Source organism: Colletes latitarsis, chromosome 5 (genome assembly GCF_051014445.1).
Source record: "Colletes latitarsis isolate SP2378_abdomen chromosome 5, iyColLati1, whole genome shotgun sequence".
Lineage (NCBI taxonomy): Eukaryota > Metazoa > Arthropoda > Insecta > Hymenoptera > Colletidae > Colletes > Colletes latitarsis.
This window is the reverse complement of record NC_135138.1, coordinates 27096592-27122516: the sequence shown is the minus strand read 5'-3', so window position 1 is coordinate 27122516 and position 25925 is coordinate 27096592. Positions and strand designations below refer to the sequence as shown.

General features: G+C 34.9%; 2 protein-coding genes across 2 annotated transcripts in view; one reads left to right on the top strand and one right to left on the bottom strand.

Annotated features, from left to right (window-relative positions):
- Nucleotides 1-7886: 7886 nt before the first annotated feature.
- On the top strand, nucleotides 7887-8894 carry Pfdn5 (prefoldin 5). The gene is made up of 2 exons (XM_076764898.1): nucleotides 7887-8199; nucleotides 8325-8894. The coding sequence occupies exons 1-2, from the start codon at nucleotides 7995-7997 to the stop codon at nucleotides 8609-8611; spliced, it is 492 nt and encodes a 163-aa protein (XP_076621013.1). The 5' UTR covers nucleotides 7887-7994; the 3' UTR covers nucleotides 8612-8894.
- A 1006-nt stretch (nucleotides 8895-9900) lies between these two features.
- The window catches only part of LOC143341912 (uncharacterized), a 59268-nt gene continuing 43243 nt past the window's right edge, over nucleotides 9901-25925 (bottom strand). Inside the window, exons 2-6 of the mRNA XM_076765313.1 lie at nucleotides 24980-25182; nucleotides 20354-20489; nucleotides 17403-17536; nucleotides 12720-12954; nucleotides 9901-10437 (exon numbers count right to left, since the gene is read on the bottom strand). Of these exons, the coding sequence (XP_076621428.1) occupies nucleotides 10361-10437; nucleotides 12720-12954; nucleotides 17403-17536; nucleotides 20354-20489; nucleotides 24980-25182 (785 nt within the window). The 3' untranslated portion in view covers nucleotides 9901-10360. The remainder of the gene's footprint in view (nucleotides 10438-12719; nucleotides 12955-17402; nucleotides 17537-20353; nucleotides 20490-24979; nucleotides 25183-25925) is intronic.

Below are 25925 nucleotides of genomic sequence, written 5' to 3'. Positions count from 1 at the left end.
ACTATGAAATATCAAAATGCAATTTGCATATCCTTTTGATGCAAACATTTTATTTTCTATGGATTGAAACAATCATCGCGAAAAAACTTTTATCTATGCATACAATTCCGAATATTTATAAAAAATATCCGCTATTTATAAATGAATATTGTGATTGGAAACGTCACTATATCCCGTAAAAATTAACAACTTTAACAATGAATAATTAATGATATATATATTTACATATTGGAATCCTGAATTCAATCTACAATCAATTTAACCATAATATAGCATTCTGAAATACATCACAAATCTGTGATAAAAATGTATTCATAAAAATTATAAATTTGTACACGTTATGAAAAATGAAACATTTGGTTTATATACAACAGTTCCCTCAAACAGTATTTCAATTGACAAATATATAAAAGAAAAGATGGTTAGAAAAAACGTCCACTCATAAATTCAAACAACAACCCGTAAGTGGACCATTGTTTCTTCCGCAACGCTAATTTATAAAATACAAAAATCGCGAGGGGTGGTTATTATTCGTGAAATAAATCACACATGACTGTTTTATTAATTAAATCGCGTGCACCCATATTAAATAATACGCAACACTAATTTTAATAATAAAGTTGAGCCATTTGAGGCTTTGTAGAATCCCCAGCTTCATCGTGATGATCTTGGAGCAGGTGCCAGCGTCAAATTTTGGGCATTGGATCGCAACACTACTTAATAAAAAGCGCGATAAATGAAGATCGCAACGCTAATTTATAACAGAAAAATTTCAAACGCGATTTATAACAATGAAAGCAACCGCGAATAGTATTTATTCGCAACACTACCCTGAAAAGCAAACGCGAAAAATAGTAATTCGCAACGCTAAGAGCAAGCCGATCAGTGCATTCGCAACGCTATTCTTAAATAACAATAAAAGCAATCGCGTATGAAATTCGCAACACTACCCTGGAAAAGAAACGCGAAAAATAGTAATTCGCAACTCTAGAAAAAACGTGATTACTGTACATTTTTCGCAACCCTATCTTTAATGAAAATATTATATTTATGTTTCGCAACGCTAATGCAATTCGCGTTGCCCAAAAATGCTGAGTCAGGTGCTGACGTCTTCAGTTGTAGCTACAAACATACATGCATGAAATAAACTAACTACCTCAAGCTACTTCAAACTACAATAGAGTGGCACATATAGGGATGAAGTTAGACGTTTTAAATATCGCAACACTACGGGACAAACAACGCGAGAAATCAACAATCGCAACACTAATTTATAATAGAAAAATTCCAAACGCGACTTGTAACAATAAAAGCAATCGCGAATGGTAATTATTCGCAAAACTACCCTGAAAAGCAAACGCGAAAAATAGTAATTCGCAACTCTGATTCGCAATCGCGTTCATCAATAATTCGCAACGCTATTATTAAAGCAAACTCCCGATTCCTAGGTTTGCATAAAAACAATCGCGAATCGTATTTAGTCGCAACACTGACATATCAACGCGATAAATATTTATTCGCAACTCTACGAGCAAACGCGAACATTGTATTATTCGCAACTCTAACTTTAATCAGGGGCTAATTGTACATGTACATACATATGTACTGGCCACACAATAAACTAACTACTTCTAGTACTACAATTTGGGTAGAATTTAGGCATTGAAAATATCGCAACGCTAATTTATAATATGAAAATTGCAAACGCGGTTGATATTCATTATATGTATAAAAGAGTAAAAAAGCAACGCGAATTGTGATTGTTCGCAACACTACCCTGAAAGGTAAACGCGAAAAATAGATATTCGCAACTCTACAAGCAATCGCGTTTAGTAATCATCGCAATGCTATTTTTAAAGCAAACATTCCGTACCTAAGTTTGCATAAAGACAACCGCGAATCGTGTCTAGTCGCAACGCTACCCTGAAAAGTCAACGCGAAAAATAACAGTTCGCAACTCTAAGAACAAACGCGATTATTACACATTCGCAACTCTATGTACATTAAAACCGCGAGTTGCCCTGATGGCTGGCATGTATGGTGCAATCATGTACAAAGTACATGCATACGTGAGCCAGCCAAAAATATAATCTAACTACAAAACTATAGGCAAGTAAAGTGACATGGTAATAACTGGAATGACTCTCCATCCTCATCCGAAGATGAAGATCAAGAGCCATTTGTTGCAGCCCTTTCTTGTGACAGTTTGTCAGGGCCTCTTCAGCTCATATAGAGCCTTTTCTTTCTTCGGCGGTCCTGCCGAAGCCTAAAACTTACTTAAGACCGGGCTCGAGATTTTGTGCAATACGTAGTCTTCCAACAATGCACGAATTGTTGGAAGAGCGTACGTGGTGAATCTCGAGGGAGACGAGCGTTTCGTAAGGGACCTAATCACGACCGCGAGCGCGAGAGAGCGACTTGAAAAGTCGCACGATTCGAAGAATCGAAAATGAAGCCGAAACAAACAGCGTAGACTGTTTGAATCAGCAAGATTTCTACTCTCCAAATCGTAACTACAGGTACAGAACTGCCACGCGAAACGCGCCTACCCGAAAGACTAATGTGACAGTCCTGTTCTGACCCTACCTACTTAAATTAAGCACACACACACCAGAGAAAAAGTTACCTGCCTACCTAACCCTATATTTAAAAAATAGCAGAACTCATTCTCGCAAACAAACACTCCACGGTTCTCATTCTCAATGTCCAGGCGCGACCTAAACTAGAGAGGACTCCCCGGGGTTCCTCCGACACCCGGACACAATTGACTCCATTCATACTCTAAATGTACGTACCAGTTCCTGAAATCGTCTGACAAAGGCTAGTGACCATTGCGTATTTATATTATAGATAATATTTTAATATAATATAAGATCTTTATATAATTTAATATAATAAAAAAACATTCATCAAGTATATTGTATTTATTACTTTATTCTAGTATGAATTACTAGAATTATCGTGTATGGAAACGAATACATAAACAGCAAAATCAATAATTAATTTGATAAATTGGTAAGTAAAAATTGAATGTTGCAGTTAATAGAAATCTAGAGAATTATAGTGAATTCTTTAAACGACGCACTTCCACAACCTAACCACACACACACATGTGGACAGTACGTCGTGCACGATGCACTAGCGCAATGTCAGACGCACACATATAGATTATTATTATAAATTGTTATAAACAAAGTCATCGTGCCCGTTGCATTCGCTCATGCAAATAGCACCTGGGCATGTGCATGAACTTGGGCAACGAACACGGAAAAGTATCCTGAAAATCCTGACTAGAAAAGTTAATTAAATATAACTAAACGGTATTTCTTGTTTAATTTTTAGTTAAAACGACTCGATTTCATATATTTAATATATCAAGAATAAAATACATTAATATTGAAAAATATTATTATTCACGAAAATTATTATGAATTTAATTTAATTATTTGAAGCGAAAGACTTTAATTAAGATTTTGTAATAAAATAATTTACTTTAAAAATTGGAAATATATTATTGAAATGAATTTATTAAACTGGTATTTAAAATATTTAGTTATTCTTGGTCGACTCTGTCGTCAAAGTAAATGTTTCAAAAGATGAAATTAATATACAATGCAAGTTACTTTTACTCAAAAATAGACCAGTCACGAAATGCCTTCTTGCACGTAAAATACATCGTATGATGTATTAATTGAGGAAACGATCGATATTTAATTATTATATTAACGTGTAATATAATGTTAATGTCATAGTAATTGATATTTACATTTTACTCAATCATATGATTAATATAATGTTTTTACATTATATCAATTCATATTCTATTCAGTCATACAATTAATATAAAGTTAATAGAAATATTTCATATATTCTTTAAAAAATATTTATTATATTGTAAAACATTTTTTTGCTAAATTAAAAAACGCGAGTGCAAGAAAACCCTAGCCTGCGCTAAAGAAATATAACAATAGATGTTACTAGGCACGGGTATGAAAAATACCTGCGGTCACTAAACTTGCCAAAAATACTAAGTATACAACTGGTCACCCGTGTTGATTCGGATCTTTCATCCTACAACATGGTTGGGGACCAGAGGAACACAAACAACATGCGACTCACCAATGATGAACTTCATGGGATGTACCTTTGGAATGCTGCTGCCTAGTGGAAGTCATCGAGGAAGTCATCAGTCATCAGTGTCAGCCTGGTCCAGCTGGCCTTCAGGATCAGGCCCAGGAACTGTAACAAGTCAGCAAGAAAACAATTATAATCTATTGTTAAAATTATAGAGATTTTGAATTAAAAATTGAAAATATAAATTTATACTTACGTTGTTCGTTGTGGAGCATCGCCCGATAGCCCTCTGCAGTGATGCTGGTTTTCAAGATCAGGACCAGAGACTGTAAGAAAACTGCAAGAAAACAATTATAATCTATTGCTAAAATTATAGAAATTTTTATAAATATTTTTAGAAGTATGAATTTATACTTACATTGTTCGCTCGTGGAGCATTGTTCAATAATCCTCTTCGGTGATGCACTGACTCTAATTCCGCAAACGTGTTTTAATTTCAAATGAAAAAAATTGCCATGTTTATTACAAGTTATTAAATTAAATTACCGCGAAAAAATTTGTTATGCTTATTACAAGTTGTTAAATTAAATTACCGCGGCCGAAGATTGAAAACGGCAAACAAATGACTCTACTCTCGCGATTCAGAAAACAAGGAGAGCCACGATGCTCTGGAAATACTTTAAAATTGCGTAAGAAACACTGCTTCTACTATCGCGTTTGCCTAACTACGTTGTACGACAACTTACTCAGGGTCACTTTACCCTGGAAAACAAACTGTTGCTACGCACAATCACTGAATCTACCGGCCGCATTGCGCGCGGCCAACAAATTTCCTGGAAGAAGAAGCTGAAAAAAAAGAGACAGGTGACAAGAAATACAAGCACACGTGTGCTTTTCCTATCGGTTTTCTTTTTTTCTCTCCTTACTCAATGTTCGTCAACAGAAATACTGTTTTAGTTAGAACTGTTATATAGTTCGTTACGACTGACCGTAAAAGGTCAATGCCTCGAAGGCGAAATATTCTAAAACGATGTGAATTTTAATGATAAAATATTATTCAATTACTTCAAAGTAATTATTCAATTTATAAAAATAATATTACCAACTTTCACAGTTAGAGTTGTAGGAATGATTATATTTATTTTATCGAATGTTTGAATATATCGTAATTTTTATAAATATTCCAAAATTTGCAAAAATCAAAGTTCGTTAATTATTTATGCTTTAATAGCATATTTCAATTACGTAGTTTTTACGTTTATATTGATTTATAAACAATCAATTTAATAAATTATACTCGCGGACAGAATACAGTTAAATATAAGCTCCGTTAAATATGAACTCCATTCCAATTTACCCTTCTTTCTTGGTAAGAAGTCCATTAACCATTTTCGTGATTTATCTTAACACGGACCGATAATAAAATTATGTATCAATAAATAACTTAATAAATATATAAAAATATATAAATATGAATATGTATGTTAATTTTTGTTATAATAGGTTAAACGTTACCAAACTCCTTTCGAAAATTGAGTTGTCTGCTATCTACCATGGTGTCGTTTACGCGCCAATATTATACCTAATAGGTTAAGCATTACCAATATTTCCTTCGAAAGTGGACTTGTCTGCCATTTACCATGGTGTCGTTTACGCGCCAATATTCCATGGCGTCGTATTCCAATCCAAGACTGCCATAGAAATAAAATACAAATTAAAGTCAAATGCATTGAAGTAAACATATCTAATCATAAGTAAACAATAATTGATGTACAAGATACGTAATTTCGATTAGGGAGGTATAATGAATTGACGCCGGTTAGTTATTGAAGAAAACGCGCGAAACCCGATTCAGCTTTTGCGACAATTTCGATTTAATTTGTAGCAGGAACGTATTAATATTACACGAAAGCACCGTTCAAGAGCAAACGCGTGTAGTAATAATGATGAAATATCAACAGATTAGAAATACGTACCTTGTTAGTAGCGAAACACCGACAGGTCTCGACACGTCTTATCACGCCAACTTTTACAATAGTAATGGCGACCCCTCGTTGTACCCAGCAGCGCTCGCGAATTAGGTGGTGGGTGGTGGTACCTTCCGATGTTTCCCGAAGGTTCCATTTCGAAAAGAAATTCCTAGACTTTGAATTTTAGAAACTATAACAGAAATAAAATACATATTAAAAACAAATGCATTACAGTAAACATAATTAAAGAATAATTGAACTTTGAATAATATGTAATTTCGTTCAGAGAGGTATAAAGTATTGATGTCAGTTGGATATCGAAGAAACCGTGCGAAATACGATTCAATTTTCGTTAGAATTTCGACTCAATTTATAGTAGAAACGTATTAATATTACTCGAAAGCACCGTTCGAGAGCAAACGCGTTTAGTAATAATGATGAAATATCAACAGGTTAGGAATACGCACCCCGTTGATCGCGAAACGCCGACACGTCTTGACACGTCTTACTATTTTAATTGTCAGAGTACGAATGACGACACCTCGCGGTACGCAGCAACGCTCGCGAATTAGGGAGCGGGGTGAGAGAAGCTCCGATGTCTCGCGAAGCTTGTTTACGGTAAGGAATAGAGACGCTTCAGGTAGAAACCGCGGATACAAAACAAAACAACGAAGATACTAAGTCTACGTACTAGATCAACGTAAATACCTTGACTGTAGAACCATATTGATGGGTGAATAGATTCTTGAAATTGGTCACATTATTCACATTAAAAATCACACGTGATTATTGCTCACAAAGTTCCTTTTTTTACGTACAGAGTGCGTACGTGATACGACGAACGATTCTCTTCGATTATCGATCAATCTCTGTCCTAATAAAACGAACAAATTTTATTGATAATAACAATCGTTTGCAAAGTTAGACTACCACGGATCTGTTGACACTTCACATTTCGTAGCACTCACCGTATCTAGATTACACGTTTTGGAATATATCTTTTATAAACAATTGTTTTATCACGAATTAGGTATTGTTTACACGATGGATGCAACAAGAGGTTGTGTTTCAACGAACAGAAATACTGACCACGTGAAAAATCAGCAGTTTTACAACGCACTCTGTGTTTATGGCAATGACTCTGAGAATCATACTTAACCCCATCATTGATGTCGGTAACGCCACCAATTTCATGAATTTAGTTTCTAATGCGATATCGACAAAAGTTTTGTTCAAAAATTATTTACGCATTGTACGATCGTATAGTTCTAAAGTCAAGATACTTTTACGTTACTCAAATTTGCTATGAACGATGTAACGTATCGAGGTCTAATCCTCAAAATCTGGAAAAGCAGTCGCGAAATGTTCTCAACTGTACAATTGGCAGGAAGTTCATTCAATATTTAATTTTTATCGGACTTATACATAAATAAAGAGACAGTCTCTAATAAAACTGGGAGTTTCAAATATCTCTTACCATTGGTCACTATTGATTGACACATGGTCACCTTGATCACCGGTAGTCAGTAAGTGATCGACAACGGTTCGGGAGTTTAGTGAAGATCTAGGAATAATCAAGTATTGCATGTAACGCTCATTCTATACCTCGTGTGTGGTATTACACTGGCATATCAAACAGGATAGTGTCGAATTCTTACCGACTAAAACTACACAATGATTAACCTCGACGCGGTCTACGGGGGCTATGGAAGTCACTCCTAGTGCCCCATACTTAGTGCTATTCTTCGTGAACAGAGGTCTCTACCAGGACTAAGTGGACAAGTACGCTATCTACTGGAGTTTTCTAAAATTAGTAGACCTTCTATCTCTGTTTATTGAGAATCAGTACATGATTCTACTGTTAACCGCTTTTGGTTATAATCCCGAAACGTGTCTGTCAAGACCACGAATTACTGGAACTATCACTGTTTTTACGATAAGTAACTCAAAATGTCGGAAATTTCCATGTCAGAAGCGCCACACTTGCAACAAATTAATCTGACAACTTTAAATCTGCAACAACTTACGGTACTGAAGCAGCAATTGGATCAAGAGCTAGGTGTATTTCAAGACTCGTTGCAAACTTTGAAAATTGCTCAAAGTAAATTTCAAGAATCAGGATCGTGTCTCGAGAAGATTTCGCCGGCTGCGACGGGTAGGTGTCTAGTACTATGATTCTAGTACTATAATTCGTGTAGTACATAGTTGATACGCTTTTTGAGGTTAGGGTGTGTAGTACGATTTATGCATTGTAATTGAGTAAAAATGACTTTGTTGCAGGTAATGAAATCCTGGTACCATTAACTGGATCAATGTATGTTGCTGGAAAGCTTGCAGACACGAGTCATGTGCTAGTTGACATTGGAACTGGTTATTATGCAGAGAAGAATATTGCAGATGCAAAGGATTACTTTGATAGAAAAGTGGCTTATGTTACCGAGCAAATGGAAAAAATTCAGCAACTGGGTCTTGACAAAAGCAAAGTCAGAGAGGCAATGGTGGACGTTATAGAAATGAAACTTCAAAGTCAAATGCAGAAGGAATGTCCAGGCATGCCAGAAATGTAAATCTCATTAAATTAACTGATTTTATTCTCACTCATTCTTTGTTTCCATAAATTCGTATTTACATCATTATTGAATTGCATCACTTCATATTTTGTTGTAAACTTTAATAATAATTACTTTGCAAGTTATGGCAAAATTATTAAAATTGAATAATAGCGACAACATGTACTGTGTGATATTGTCTGGTTTACATCGCGTGAGAGAGTATCACATATTTACATATTGATACAATAGTTTGTTTTGTACAGAAATGTAAATTTCAATAAATTATAAAAGAAGTTTATCTCCTCGTATGATTATTGCAACAAAGAATATTAGGTACATGTTTAATCACATGCAGTAAAGGAATACTAAATAAGGATATTCTTTCGAATGGTACCCGCGGTCGATCGGCAGGAAATTTAAAGCGTCGGAAGGGGAGGGGGAATGAATGCCAAATATAACATTTTAACTTTGGGATATAAATAGTTTCGAAGATATTGATAAAGAAACGTTGGAAATTACATAGAGTGGTCCACGTAACTTGTGCAGCTCGATAACTTCCAAAATATGCGTTGCACGAAAAAATTTTGCATAGAAAAGTTGCATGGTTTAAAGGGGTGCATTTTGTAGTACATTTATTTTTCTATAGGTGGAGGCGTTTCGGAGATTTGAAGGTCAATTTCGTTTTTTTAAATAGAATGCTATATTTTGATATAAAAAGTATAGTATTCTATTTAAAAAAACAAAGTTGATCTTCAAATCTTCGAAACGCCTTCACCTTTAAAAAAAATAAATGCACTACATAATGTACCCCTTTAAATCATGCAACTTTTGTATACAAAATTTTTTCGTGCAACGCATATTTTGGAAGTTATCGAGCTGCACAAGTTACGTGGACCACCCTGTATATGCCGCCGCCTAAATGTATATACGTATATAAATATCTTCGTTGTGTAAGTGCTTTTGCACCGTCGTCAATTAGATTCTAGATAGAGGCTCAAATTTTAATTTGAAAATGTTAGTTTGCAACATACTGTTTTAATCCAATCCAAATACGTATTGTGTCGCGAAATAAAATATAGCCATGCCTAACCTAGTGTCTCGGAAACTATTAAAATTTCGAAGTTAAAATATTATATTTGGTATCCATTCCCTCTCCCCTCAAACTGCGCTAAATTTCATGTCGATCGAACGCGAATGCCATTCGAAAGGACAGCCCTGAATAGTTACAACTTAAAGCTATTTATTTAGGAACAAAGGAGTCGGGCGTAAGGTTTGTATAATAAGAAACACCAAAGTAACGAAGGTGAATTATTTATTTGTTTCTCACTCAAATAAAATTTCATTCATAAATAATAACAGCTTTTACGTCGAAACGTCGTGAGATACATTTCGTTAGCTATAATATTACAGAAGAGGTATCAAAATCATTGTCAGAGGATAGAAAACACTGTTAATATCATTTAAATAAGTTCCCGAATATTTGACGCGACATACCTTCAATCTAATACATAATATTGGTGACGTGTTATTCAGATTATAAATTCATCTTGCTGCAACGAGGCAGCGTAGATCGCAATTACACGTAGATAATTCGCTAAATTTTTATCCTATTTACACGAATAACATACGGTCGATATTTATGTTAACGAAAGATTATCTCCCTTCCTTCGTTGCACTTAATAATTTCAAAATTTTACAAACAATTTGCCCTCTCCATTCTGATACAATCATATCCGTAAAATGTCAATGGCGAGGTCATTGATGTTATCTCAGATTGCACAGCAACAGCGTGACTGCAACATTAAAGTAGAACCATCCTTCCATGTGTTTTGTTGCGCTTCCTACAATTAAGGAAAAGTACTACGTAAATGTTAACGTCACCCAATGAGACATAGTAGTATCAGAGATGGAAGAAATTCTTATTTAGATACAAGTTTCATTTCTTCGTTACCCATTAAATAATAATTAACATTCACGTTACGGAATAAAATATTTATCAATGAGCAAACGAAAACTGCTCAAAACATTTCAACTGCTTAATTCCGATTAAATTTTATCCATCTCTGAGTAATATAATAATCCAACTATATTCTTTCAAAACAATAAATATAGAATTGACAGTGATTCTGAACAATATACATTTCTGTTCCTGAATATAGCCGTGTGTTGCCCAAGTAAGAAGTGTAATCACTAAGAGTGGCGACTTTGAATCGAGTCACATTTCCGGTTCGTTCCCGATCATTTAAACCAGAGGTGACTGTTGGGACCTTTTCCCCTACTTTTCCAATGCGCACAAGCGTAGAAGAACTACCCTTACTATGCCTACTCTGCAGAGTTAGGATGAAGGCTCGCTGGGCACCTAATTACAGTAGTGTAGAACTTGGTGAGTTGTTTGATGACGGAAGAATCGGTTGGTTGGTAGTGGGACTCTTGCGGTTCTCGACGGAGAAGAAGATCGTCACCCCTGATTTAAACTGTACGTATTTACATTATATATGCATAAATATCACATACATGTGACTGTGGATCGTTTCAAGTATCGGTTCGATTCGATCCCGATTGTGTAAATGTGTGAAACAAGTTTTACCGGAGCAATTTTCGCGAACCGAAAGTGAAATTAAATCCAAATGAGAATGGATCGATAGTCTGAATGGATCCTTATAATTCAAAGAACATAATCCATTTTTTAATAAATTAAAGATTACAATCTTGGGCGAGTCCATAAATTCATACGTACGTCAAATAGATTAAATTTTTATTCTTTAGAAGTAAATGTCATTTTTGCAATCTTCATCCGACATCAATATTCTTCAGTAAACTTTTATCGTGTCATCTTTTTCATTTTGCCATTAAATGGTTTTTTATAACGTATTCAACCATAAAATTCAACATCATGTAATGGACGTGTCACTGTATAGCTACTAACACTGGCAAGATGTTCTTCTCTTAGTTCACTTGCAATATCCGTAGCTGTTTTTTTTTGGGTCTGTAATCGATTTCCGCTTAATGACGCAATCGATTCTTTCCATCGTTTCTCAGGGCCGTCCACTTTATAAACGACCTTTTCTACCATGTACTGCGCCATATTTCATACTTTTATCATTTACTGTACATTTTTCGATCGACGATATGACAGGAAATTCGAGAGAAGATTTTCAGTAAAATTTCATTTTCGATAAAGCAAGATCTTCGCAAGTCCGTCCAGTCGTTGATTGATCGTGATACTCGTATCGAAGCGGGAAGATTGTGTTTCGAGTAAAATTGAATTATTTTGAACGTAACTATAGTAGATTTTACAAAATTAAATCAGTTTTAAACTTGTTGTTTATAAACATATCCAGATATTTTACCATTTCTTTTCGTGTGATTGAATAGTGTTCAGAGATGACTAAAAATATTATATAAGAATACGTATGAATTTATGGATTAACTCGATCATTAAAATACTTGTCATTTTTACGCCACTCAAGAAATAGTAGAAAGTAATTCCAACTTTTAAGTTATAATTATAAAAATCCCACTATGGATGGTTTCTTAAAAAAATGTTTCGAAGGGTTCTCTCAAAATAACAATGAGAGTTTAAACGCAATGATCCGGCAATTCCCTTCGAAACGTACGCGTTATAACTCCAGAATAATTTAAATTGTAACTTTTTTGATTTCCTGCATCTTTTATAAGGGTTTTGAATCAATTTTACAAATAATTATGGCCATAGGGATAATGATTGGCAAGGAAGGATATAATTATGCTTAACATGGTGACGAACGCCGACTATACGCCGTAAGACGTAGCTATATAATCATTTAAAAAAAAGGCATAAATGGCTATGACTCTGGAGAAACAGACTGAGAATGAATTGTTGAAAACGGCAGAAAGGGTAGTGTATAGGCCTAGCATCGTCGATCAATCATAAGATAAAATTAAATCCAATAAAAGGGTCCTTTCTCTTTCTAAATTTTTAAAAGTATTTTTCTCGACGCAACACTTTTTGAAATGGCGTGCATGATATTTTAAAAGTTACTTGACTGATCGTCTTAAGAATCGAATACGTTACGAAACATTTATTTAAGCTATTTGACGGATTTTGTCATTCAAAAGCGGGAATTATTATAGTAAAACGTACCGATATAAGAAGATTCCCGAGTTCCTAGGACAGATGCCAAACGTGGACGTTCCTCGTTCAAAACAACATCGGCCTGTTCTTTATACAAATGAAAGACGTTAGCATGACAAATCACATGCAATTTGCCGTAACTGAAACTATCTGGTATAATTTCGAAATCCAGTCCTGCGATAGTCATTAGCTGTTGATTGTCACCAAGCTTGTCCGTCACATTTATCATGTAACTAGCGTTCACCTGTAACATGACATTTTGATAAATTAGAATTGAAAGTAAGAATTATAAAATTAAGTACATGTACACGTACTGTACAGGATACAATCGAGGATAATTTGTGATGTTCCTCTTTTCTGCATAGAAGTAGGACACTTGAAGGTATAACAAGATTTAGGTGATGTAGTTATAATATACTAGCTCGAAACAAAATGGAATAACGGCAGAAAGGAAATATATAATTTACGTAATGATCAAATCAGATAGGTCACTGGTCGTTAATTCATCGAAAGTCTATAGATTACGGTTATCCTTTCATACTTTTGATTGTTATAGTTACTGACGGATAAAAGAAGAAAATGAACGGTGCAAAGTAGACTCTTAGCGTTTCCTACATCTCGTTTATGGAGTAACGCTTCGTTTTTAAACCGCAAATGATTTGCGGTATATTCAGCCATAACTATTACGTTTATCGGATTGTTAGGGTAGCCATAAACCGTTTCAGATTACTAGCTTACGTTGTACTTGGAGTTCCGGATTAAACGAAATCGGTTGGAGTTAGAAAAGTGAAGGGAGCCCGTACGCTATTTATAATTTTCTGAGTAACTCTACAACCATAACGGAACCACATTGATGCATTATACAGGGCGCGTCACGCTATTCAAACGGATTGTATCTCGAATTTGATAAGAGATAGAGGAAAGAGTTGAATACTATAGTAGTAGTAATTGTAACGATGCACGCGCAGAATGCAAATGCACTTTCTTTTTTAAAGGAACCGCATCTTTTTTTTTGTTTTATAAATACGTTATAATATTCATTTTAGATACTGTATTTTAAATACTGTTATTAATTCATATACTACCTGATTTTATTCACACTCTTTTCTCTTAAATGCGATTAATTTTGAGGTATTATCAACAATATGACGTACTGACACACAATGCACGTATCGTAACCAATTACCTTCGACGAACTTATTCTAACAGATTGTTTGGAACACGTAGTACAATACTGTGGCTACCACGTTCTCCGAAATTAATTTCTCATATGTATAATTGAACTTAAAACATATTTTGACATAATAATATTACATGAGTTTCACATACATACACTGATGCTTCGTTTAGATCAGAGTTTCTCAACTTTGTTTGAATTACGCCACATCTTGAGGCCTCAAACATTTTGATGATATAAAATGATATAAAATTACGCCACGTTAATTTACTGATTTAGATTTATCGTTGTAGCTTTGTCAATATTTACTCTAATAATACAATAATATTTGTTAATAATTGTTTATGTATAAGTAACGTAACTTAATATTAACATATCATATTTACATCAGCGACACTGGCAGTAGTTATTATATTATATACATATTCATGACAGAGTTAATATTTGATTGCTCTGCCCTTTTGATCGATAACCTCAAAACATTATTATTCCATGGAATCTAAAATATACTACACAATTTTACCCACGCAAACACCTAATTGTCGAACAATAACATACGTGAAACTATGAAACAATCCCCCTTTTTATCGGAGTATTCAACATTCTGTGCTTGAATTTCAAATAACGAATATTGAATAAAAACCAGCTAGAATTTACCTATCCTGAACCTAATAATTAACGGAATATCCACAAAAATAGACGGTTAATTAACGAAAAGTCAATACGATTCGTTATTTTTGAATGAAATGCAGCACGCGTTGCGACGTATTTTTATTCCATGCAAATCACCATTGTTGACAGTTTATAATAAAGTATATCTTTTAACGCGCCTTACAGAATACAGTAGCGTCAATTCTAGGAAACGTGGTTGCCACAGAAATTCTCTGCCACGACCAATCCAACGATTACAGAAGTGTCTTAATGCTTCTCGTAATGCTTCCCTTGATTGCCGTGCATAATGTGCACGACGACCATCATGTTGGTACCACATCACTACACGAGTACTTAGTGGTACATTCTGTAGTAAAACTGGCAATGTCTCTCTTAAGAAAATTGAGTACTTCCGGCTTGTTAAATGACCATACAAAAAATACAGTCTAATTATTCGACTACTGAGTCATACGTGGACCCTCTATTGCCATTAGTACTTCATTTCTCGAAACCTATGCGGTGCTCGGTAATGTTTCGTAAATTAACTTGTTTGCGGCTAGTAAACATCGTGTGCGTAATGAGAATTAAATATTACTATGAGATGTTATTATGAAAATTGAAATTGTATTTAATATATACAGCAGTGAAAATTACAGAAAATTTCAATGTAAACGCGTCGACCTTTTCATTATCATTGAGTTTCATTTCTAACTTTTTAATGAAAAAGTTTTACGCATTCAGAGTTTAGAGAACTGACAAATTTTATACAGTAAACATCATCAGAGCTTTAAAGTTCAAAGTGCAGGCGATTGTCATTTGATAATTTTCTAAATTGCACTATAATCGCGTCATTTATATAAAAGAACAAGTAAAAGATTTAACATGTCGACAATTATCAAACGATAATTTTCACAATTGTGTTGCATTCGTGAAGTTCAGGAGAGGCAGCGGCTTAACTATAATATCACGAAATAGCGAATTCACTGCACGATTCCCCAATTATGAATTCTTAAGCTTCTCATACACATATCACACATTCATACCACGCACTATACGCGGAAATATCACGTACATTATTAGAATATTTTTTATTTCAAAATCAATACCGGGATTTAAGCATCCAATTACTCCTCCTCTGCGTAATCGTAAACGATTGAAATTTGTATCTACAATTACCCGTTCCATTTGCTTGAAAAGTTCATTTACCTTTGCACACCATTGGAAGTTTTCTCGATATTGCAATATTTTGTTGTGTAGTGATCTTGTATATCTATAGATAAATCTATTTTGTATTTTTTAATTGACAAAAACAATCATTACTGCAGAAAAGCGAGCGGTCATTTGATGAGTAAAAATGGTCCGTGATAAATTATTTTTTGTTATTCAAATCGATTCTTTTTGATTATTCTGGGCGATACTAATATTAGTTTTGTCCTTGCAGAATATTTAACGAACATTTTTACAACTCGGAATGATGCTATTATTGTTTGAGTATTTTGATCAAGATGAAGAATTTAACGAATGCTAGTATAAAAAACCGTAAAAATTATGTACGTTAGTCGATAATAAACAAATTCAGAATAATTTAATATTTAACTAAAGTAAGATAGAATCATTTTTTAAGAAATTGTAGTCGTTTAAACAATCAGTACTATTAATATCATTATCACAGTAAAATTCCGATTATCCGGCATACTCGGGATTACTGGGGCAATATTTGAAAATCAAATATGTCGGATAATTGGACTATACCTACATATGAAGTGATAAAAACGAGGAATATAATCACAGACGAGGCATACGAGTAGACTTGACATCCAATTCATTTTTTCAGCCCATTTTTTTGGGGCTCTAGAGCCCCATTACAATTTTCGTGTTTCTCGCAACATTACCAGCAGGTTAGAAAAATAAACACAAGGGGAAGTGAGACAGAAAATTAAATTACAGAAACATTTCTAGCCACACATTAGATTTTCGGTAAAGAATTTTTTTCTCGAAACTGAGTAGGATTTCGGGGGTATGTCTATCGACCAAAAATGATTGTAATTGGCTCCTGTAACCGAAAATAATTTTTCCAGAACGATTTGAAATTTTTTTTTTCGCCGAAAAATTTCAGCAGCTACCCCCTGTCGATTTTTCTTAAAAATTCGTTTTTGATTTTTAATTATTTTATTTGATGCTCTACAGAAAAGTTGTCTAACACTTTTTTGTAGGTTTTTTGTAGACTCTACCTTAGAAAAAAATTTCAATGAAATGTATTCACTATTGTAGGTGTTATGGACGTTTAAAAATTCGATCATTTTCATGAGGTTTTTCGCATTTTACAGGGTTAAGGAGTAACTTTTCGAATATTTTTGGAATGCCCACATATTCTCCACCAAAATACGCGTCGTTTGCCTTTTGAAACATTAAAATCCTTCAATCCGTTCAAAAGTTATAATACTTTAAAGATATGAATGAAATTTCGAGGAACGATTTCTGGTTTCACATTAAATTTTCAGTAATGAATTTTTTTCTCAAAACTGAGTAGGATGTCGGGGGTATGTCTATTGACTAAAAATGATTGTAATTGACCCCTGCAACTAAAAATAATTTTTTTAGTATAACTTGAAATTTTTCAATTTCCCCGAAAAATTTTTGCTGCTATTTCCTATCGATTTTATATTTAAAATTCTTTTGTACAAATACATTGGATCTACTATTTCTTTAAAAAAATAAATAGCGTCTCGATAAGCATTATAATGCAGATGACGCGACAAGCCATTACAGGCAAGGGAGCTAACATATTGATCGTTACTGTAATGACAGCTTATCGAGACTGCCAGGCTGAAATTCCCCGAAAGTTTCTGCATCTATCAACCTACCGGTACTCCATTGACAGTCCACGTCACATTTGCTGGCGGATTCCCCGAAGGAACAGTGCAGTTTGCACGCACAGTGTCACCGACCGCGTAACGTGTCTTCTCGACTCTTACTTTGGGAACTTCCTTTGGAAGACCTGAAATTCATTGAATCTTTTAATAGAAAAAAGAAGCAAAACATTGGAAAAGGCAACTTCTGTTTTTGTTTCGACGTTAAATAGCTGTTACGGTTTTTCGTAGGCCTTTTTCGTCTTTCTTTCGCCACGTCGATAGCGCCAGTAAAAACGTTTTGACACCGACGAGCTATTATTGCACGTTCAACATTGGTCAATAACGCTGAAAAACATTGTTTCAGTTTCTTGCGTTAATTAGCGGTATCGATAAACAAGGACCAGGAACGTACTAAGATATTTCCAAAGATAGGGTATTATTCTCATGTTTTTCAACGCGTATCGAATCGCAGTTAGGATGGCTTCAGGCAATACATCAATTTCAACTCTCATGAAACACGATAATAACAAAGAAGTTCCAAGTTTAATAAATGAGTTTTACGTTACAAAGTTCTTATGTTACACGGACGTGCGAAGTATTAGACTCGAGCTATAAAAAAAAAAAAATGAGCAACAAGAATTTTTCTGTTAACGACGTTTTACTTAAACTTTTCTGAACAAGTTTTCTCTTTAAGGGGACATTCCATTAAAGATATTTTTCTAGGCGACAAGTCCTTCGCCTTTTTCGTAAATTCAATTTCATACAACTAAACCGAAATCGATAACGACGATCCTTAATTAAAATGGAATGGGGATTATTTGTTGACGTTTATTACGCGAGCTGATAGTTAGACATCTTGCAAATTGAAATGTTCGACACTATTCTTTACAAAAATGGCTGATCATAGATGGTCAGTATTGTTTCACTTAAAAACCGTTTGTTCCATTCGTATTCTTTCCTCGCTGGTTACGTTCACGTATATTCTTCAGATTTGTTTTGTATTCTGTATTTTTGGTTAATTTTCGTAGGAATTATTCCTTTCTCGGATTGCTTGGAAATATTAAATTCTCCATAAATCGCGTTTGTCGAATATAAAAAGGTTCCCCGCAGCTGGTGCAATGGCTTTAAGCTATACTCGAGGATTTTTCTAAAGACATTTATTGTTAATCGGACAACGAATGCCACTCGGACCAGTCGTTGGTGTCGCGTTCGTTCCCGGTTCCGTCTATTATTGTTCTTATGAATTGCAGAATCTTGGAAACTCGCGGCGCGCCATTGTTGTATAAGGGGCTGGAGCTTTTCGCTGGGGCTGCCCCGGCGGCGAAGTATTCTGTATACATAACACGTCATGTATATCTTGAGGGATCATTATACCATCCACACAAGGCAGTCAATTTCCCTTTAGCGGCAGTTGAACTGTCAAAGAGTTGTCCGACTTCGGCTGAATGACTTCCGCCTAGTAGGCAGTGGTTCGTCCTGATGCAGCCCTCAAGGACACGGCCACTGGAGATTATCATTTTAAACGTGTCTCGTAATGTTGTGGATGCGGGCGATCATCCTGTCTGGTGAGAATGGAGAACAGGAAGAAAACGTGGGGAGGGATAGAGAGTCTGAGGGATACAAAGCATGATTCGAAGGCTCGATTCACTATCGAGCTTTTACGAGCGATCCGTGATCGGAAAGGAGAGGCAATCGCCTCGTTCCCTCAAAGAAGAATCGCTACCGCGGTTGTGTAGCGTCGTTAAGTTGACGCTCGACTAGGAGCACGAGACGGTGGGAACAAAACCTGGCGCTCTATCCTTTGCCTCCAATTTCTCCTCCCTTTTCTCTATCCCTGCCGTTCGTTTCGTTACCCTGTCCTGCCGTTTCAATTAACCACGATTACGGCGACAATGCCTGTTACCGTGTAGAATAATCAGGAACGATAATGAACGATGTTGGCAAGCGCTGAAGATGCCAATGTAAGTTCACGAAACTGTAACGGGTCACGAATAGGGGTGCACGATTCATCGGGGATATTCGTGCCTCGTATCCGACTCATTCAACGTCTATATTGAAAATTAACAGTGCATACTAGAGGATCAGCGCGGCAAGAACCAGGTGAAGTGATTTTGAAAGGGACTAGGGTTACGTATCGCTGAAACGAAGCCGGTAATTAACAGTATCTCGGTTAAGAGAGACATGAAAAATGAAAGACGTGTATTCGGTTGTTTAATGAGATTAAGCGATGAAAATTTTTCGCTTGCTCCAATGTTTTGTTTCCACCAAGAGCGCCGATTTCATTGAACATGGGGTTATTTCCAAAGACGCGTTCTTTGTTCGAAGTTATTTGTTCAAAGAAAAATAGAGGAAGAGGCAATATCTTTATAAAATATAAAAAGTGTCGCTTTAGATCGTATGCTTCACGGTTTAACCGAGAATCGATCGAACAGGTATATTATTTTAAGCAAGACTTACGTAGTCATACGTTACTGTCATAAAAAATATAGCATATAAAAAGATATATATGTTAAATGAACAGGATGTAATTAATAATCTAACTACACTGATTTTAAATCTTTGCAAGCGCTGGGTTATGTGCATAATTCATATTTCAAGGAGAACCTCGTTTCATATATTTTTCTTGGATATTAATAGAGTGTTAATATTACACTGTTACACAAATTTTTAATATTCTTGCGAACAAATTGTTTCTGTCGCTTGCATTATTTACACCAGTTGAAAATTAAACACGTGTAGATTGAGAACGATTAATCTTCTTACGAGCTGAATATAAATATATTTTTATATGCTAAATGACCTAATATTTGCAAGTTTGCGTGGTAATGAAGAGTGACAATGCATAAAATAATTAGATTGTTTCTTTACTACTATGCTTTACTAAGTTATTTTAAAATATTAATTAATATTACGTTCTAATATCTATTCCCAATATTAATGAAAAGTAAAGTTGGAATACTTACTGGCAACGTGCATGTAACCAGAAACTATTACAGTATTAAACGAAGGCAAATCACCGGAGACCTCGCAACGATATTTGCCGCTATAATTTGGCTGTACATCCTTTATAACTACGTGGTGGGCATCGCTTTGATTTTTCTGCAACGTGATTAAACATAGTATTAGTAAAGAAGATTAGAAAACAGTTTATGCACACGACACAAGAGTAATAATAAGAAATTTACAATTTGTATTTTATGGAAAGATGAAACAAATTCAATAATAATAACTGTAATTGATATGTAACTGAAGGCAATAAATTAAAATTAGCAAAAATACTCGGTTGCACGATGCTAAATTTAAAAAGGATTCGGATAATTAAAATTAAAAAATTAATTCTTAGAAATCGTTAATCAGAATATACTTATATTAATTGACAGATTTGTATTATGTAATTGTAGTACAGTCGGTGAAATTTGTTGACACAGTTCGGGTTTTAATATTAAATACGACAAGGCAGACCAAATTCATATTTTCCTCGTAATACTACGGTAACTGTGCTGGAAGGTTTGACATGATTGGATAAAAATTGGAAAAAAGGGTGTAATACAAAGCACCTGTTTTCTGTTCTAACTGGACGCTGTTCGAGTCAATTTAGCATCGATGATTACAGGATGGGAACGATACGAACGACGTGCGTGCCATTTATTGCAAATCGATCGCACTTATGCGGCCGCTTTGACATTCTTGCGCATTCACCCGTTCGCGACAAACAATACTTCATAACAACAATTAATTACATGTTGCCGATGGTGGCGTATAAATCACACAATTAATATTCGTACAGCTCGCCCAGAGTCCCTGGTACTGACACTCTAATAATCTAAATTGCTTATTCAATCAAGTTTTCAACATTTTTCAATTTCAAATGAAACGACGCGACCAGCATTTCGAACACACGAGATTACCGTACCGCGACATTTTGTTTTCAATTTGAAACTAGTGCGCTGCATGATAACACATTTGCAGTCGCTGATGTAATTTTACGTTATTTTATATCTATAGGGAGACAGATGATTTTATAATTCGTATCCATAGCAGTTAGCTAACAATAAATTGATTTTAAGTTCATCGCAGCGGGCGTTTGAACGAATTTTAAATAATTTCGATTCGAAAATCGAATCAATTTGTTTACGTGTTTTTCTGGCGTGAAACAAGAGAAGCTTAAAATAAATGTGTTGCCCCGCTTTAAATCTAAAAATATACCACTGCTTTGATCGGTATTTTTGTTACAAGTATATTTAACGAATTTCGAAATCTCATCAGAATATAAGTAAATATATTTTACAAATATTAAAATTGGTAACTAGACAAACTCAATAGTTGCAAAATTTGAAATCACTTTACTTCAGTGTTTTAGAATAGAAGACCGTTTTAAAAATATTTTTGAATACATGAACTGAAAATAGAGAGAAGTAAGAATTTAATTACTTCGAAGGTTGTTATACCTATCTTATCATTCGAACGGAAAGCGATATTAATCTTTCGCAACAGAACGGTGTATTATTCTAATTTTTAAAAATATCAAGGAACGGAAGAAAGCAATTTTCTGTAGAATAGCAAGTTTCGCCTCGTTCGAATGTTTTAGCATGGGCACCAAACAGATGTGTAATTTTATAGCTCGACGGTGGAAAGTATACCAGTGCAAAACAATGTATGTGTGTTCGACGGATTACACGTAGAGGGAGGAAAACGAACTGTGTAAAATTACGGATAGAATGTTCATCTGGGAAACAAGTAGAGTGAGTCGAATATATGCGATCGACAAGCAGTTACGTATCGATACAGCCAAGCACACCGTTTCACCCCGTGGCTATCCGGTTACCTCGACCTACTGATTACTGTAATAATTATCGTTTACGGAATACGAAATAGCAATGTATGATACTTTTCACTCCGTTCCTTCGACTCTTCGTGTTATTTTACAAATCGCCTTGTTTCTTATCGTGTTTAAACACACGTTTCATAAATTCTCTTGTTCGAACAGCCGAGTCTGGATTTATTCGATTAGCTCAAACTTAACTTAGAACCATTTTTGTAGTTATTATAATTACTTTCGCCAGAATGTTTAGGAATTCCTCCAAAACATATTCAGTAAAGTAGACATTTACTGAAAGCACTTGTAACATGCATGGTTACGTACTTTAATTTGTGATTTAATTTTCTTTCTGACCATTTAATTAAATTTTGTTGTGCACATAAGACAGTTATATTTCAGGTCTTCTTCAGCACAATTTAGATATAATATTTCCATGTATAAATGGTAAGAGGAATGTTTCTATTTTCAGTGAAGAATCTTCTTCAAGAGCCACGAGTCCCAATAAATTAGAAAACTGTTTTCTCGAGAAATGGGGATAGAAATTTGTTGAAAAGTCTAGAGAATTTTCGCGCGCGCGATGATTAGCCTCGAACCATACAATCCGCGATGGGAAAAATTTGGGTCTACTAACAACGAAAATAACAGAGTCGGATAAGTTACGTGGTTCACCTTGTATTCATAGTTCGGATTGGATTCTAGGAGTAAAGTGCTGCTTCGTTTCCTGTTGCACCTTCCAACGTTCTGATTTTGTTAATTCCCGACTTCTCACCGGGAACGTATAAATCCTTGTCGAAATAATTTCCATTGCTAATTCTTCGAGCACTAAACACTCGATTCTTTTAATTACGGACGTTCTTGAAATATATTTTTTTAAAGTAGTATTATCTTTGTTCGTAAATTGTTGCCCTTTCATTCTGTACGAAACACAATGGACACGATACAAAAGCCATTAAACCAAGTTTACGGCGTATACGTTAAACTCCAGATGCTATTTGCTCGTAAACAAATCTGGGTAGAAAAAGTAATGATTCCACATTTTTCACTGGTTTCTGAATGACGTATTACCTCGTTTCCGGTCGTAGTATAATTTTTGTTGCGTCTTGTATTTCTTCTACGCCAGTGGTAGGCGTCAAGCGCGATTTATCGGTTCGAGGGCTGTTCGTACTTTCCGCCGGTAAAATCTAATTGGAAAAGTATTGCGTGCATGGGAGCGCCTCGGTGGTTGGCTGTTCGATCGGCTGTACTCGTTCGTGTACCTGGATTTCGTGCAGCCGCGTGAAGGTTTTAAGAGATTTTTAACTTGCGTCGAAACGTTGATTTTGTGGCACCTGCTCTTCTCTTTTTTCTAATGCGCATTCCAGACTGCACGCAAACAGCATGTGCACTGCTTCGTATCTGTTCGTGTGCACATCTCACGAACTTTTATAGGATCAAGTAGTGTCAGCCTTTCTCTATACGAAAGAAACATTGATATACTCGCTCTAACATACCACTTCTTTCAAACTCTTTTTACAAAAACGAATTCCTGTGTGATCAGAGTGCTATACTTTCTATTAAATACGGACCCTCGGTGTGTGCAAAAATATGTAAATATCGAACGATTTTAGATAGTCAAAAATAATAGTTTTTCGTTAGTATTAGATGAGTAACATCTTTGCAACGCCATACTGAATTATATACAAAAGGTATTCTATAAATGAAGACAGGCGTGATTCGGTTTATACGTTATTTAATCTACCCTAAAGTATTCTGAATCTTTGAAATAATTTTATCGAAGTAATTCACATTTATTTGTCTATTTTGTTTATTGTTTTCAAGTACATAATAATTTGTAGCATCAATAGGGGCATACAGATGATTATCACCGGCAAGGTTCCATCCAGATTAATCAGGACTTCTTCCAGAACATACAAGCGAAGCAGCGTACATTTTGCTTGGTCAGGGATGTTTGTGCACGCTTTTAGCAAATTAGAATGCATACGCTGAACAGAAACTTAACGTTCCACTGCATATCGATTGAATTCATATGTCAGCATGAGATCAGTTTTTTCAGTGTGCTTGAAAATATTGATCTTGCATTGGTCACTTCTTCTTAATCCGAGTCAACATTAAACATGAATCGTGTTATCGATACTTTTATTCTAGTCACTTGACTTATATTATTTGAAGATCAATTTTGGTGCAAAGAAAGTTCATTTAAAATATGATCGGGTTTATATGAATAATTTTTAATAATTTCGAAATAAATTGCATATAGTTTTGAAATGAAAAATGAACATATTCACAATGAAGGTTAAAATTATGGAGGGTATCATTAATTACTTAAAAGACACGATGCATACGCCTGCATATAGTTTGTCAGTTACAGTTATATAATAAAGTAGAGCATGAATGGTACTAGCAAACTTCTGTGCCCGGTGAAACTTGGAGAAATATAATTCTGGAGACTTGCTTCTGTTCTCCCGGTTCTCAACAGTTTCGCGTCAGGTGCGAATGTAAAACGTGATTCGTAAAGGATCGCCTCTCAAACTTTTATTAAGTAGAGATTTCTGAAGGGGTTTCTGACTCGAAATAAACTAGTGACGATTCCTTGAAAGGCGTTCAGTAAAACTTGTAAAACGAGAACTGTAAGAGCTACGAATTAAAAATAAGAAAGTAACGATAAATCGAGAAGGGAGACAAATTAATTTAACGTTGATCTAAAATTATTCTTTCGTACGATAAGTTCGATTGTAATTTCAATATAAAACTATCGGAAAAGTGTACTTACAACAACTTTGGCACCCAAATCTCCGAAAACAGTAATCGATGGCATTTCTTTGGGAATGTATCGAAAAAATTCAGAGCCCTTGTACCATTTCACTGTGTACAAAGTGTCTGATTGTAGATCGTATCTGCAGCTCATATTGACGGTCGTGCCAGCTGCTACAGCCAATGGAATATCGATGGATACATTGCTAAGTCCACGAACGCCTGAAAATAAAACGGCGTGATTTTTCTGGCAATTCTTGCATCAGCACATGTATTACATTTATTTCGTTTATGTTATTAGGTGAAAGTTCCATCATAAAAACCACACCACGACGTTATGTCATTTTATTAAAATTATATCATTGAAAACTAATTCTTTTATAATTTGTCATATTAAATACATTCTTATTTTAGTCGAATTGCTAGTTTGTTTTTCTATAAACTAAGAGTAAATTTGCTAATATTCTGCAGCATCTATCAATCTCTGCATGAACGTCAATATCGTTCAGTCATAATCAGTGTCAGTCTACATTATTCGCAGTTACGGTTGCACTTTCTCGACCACATACAGGGTGTTCGGCCACCCTTAGGAAAAATTTTAATGGGAAATTCTAGAGGCCAAAATAAAACGAAAATCAAGAATATCAATTTCTTGACTGAGGCTTCATTAAAAAGTTATTAAAAAATTAAATTAAAAAATTTCAAATCATTAATTAGATTAAATTAAATCAAATTGTTTTTGGCCACGGGGTTCAATTACAATCATTTTTGGTGAATAGACCTACCCCTGAAATCCTACCCACTTTCTAGAAAAAAATTCAGTACGGGCAGAATTTTAAACGTTAATGACTTTTTAACGAAGCCTCAATCAACAAATTAGTATTCTTGATTTTCGTCTTATTTTGGCCTCTTGAATCTCTCATTAAAATTTTTCCCAGGGGTGGCCTAACACCCTATATAGTGAT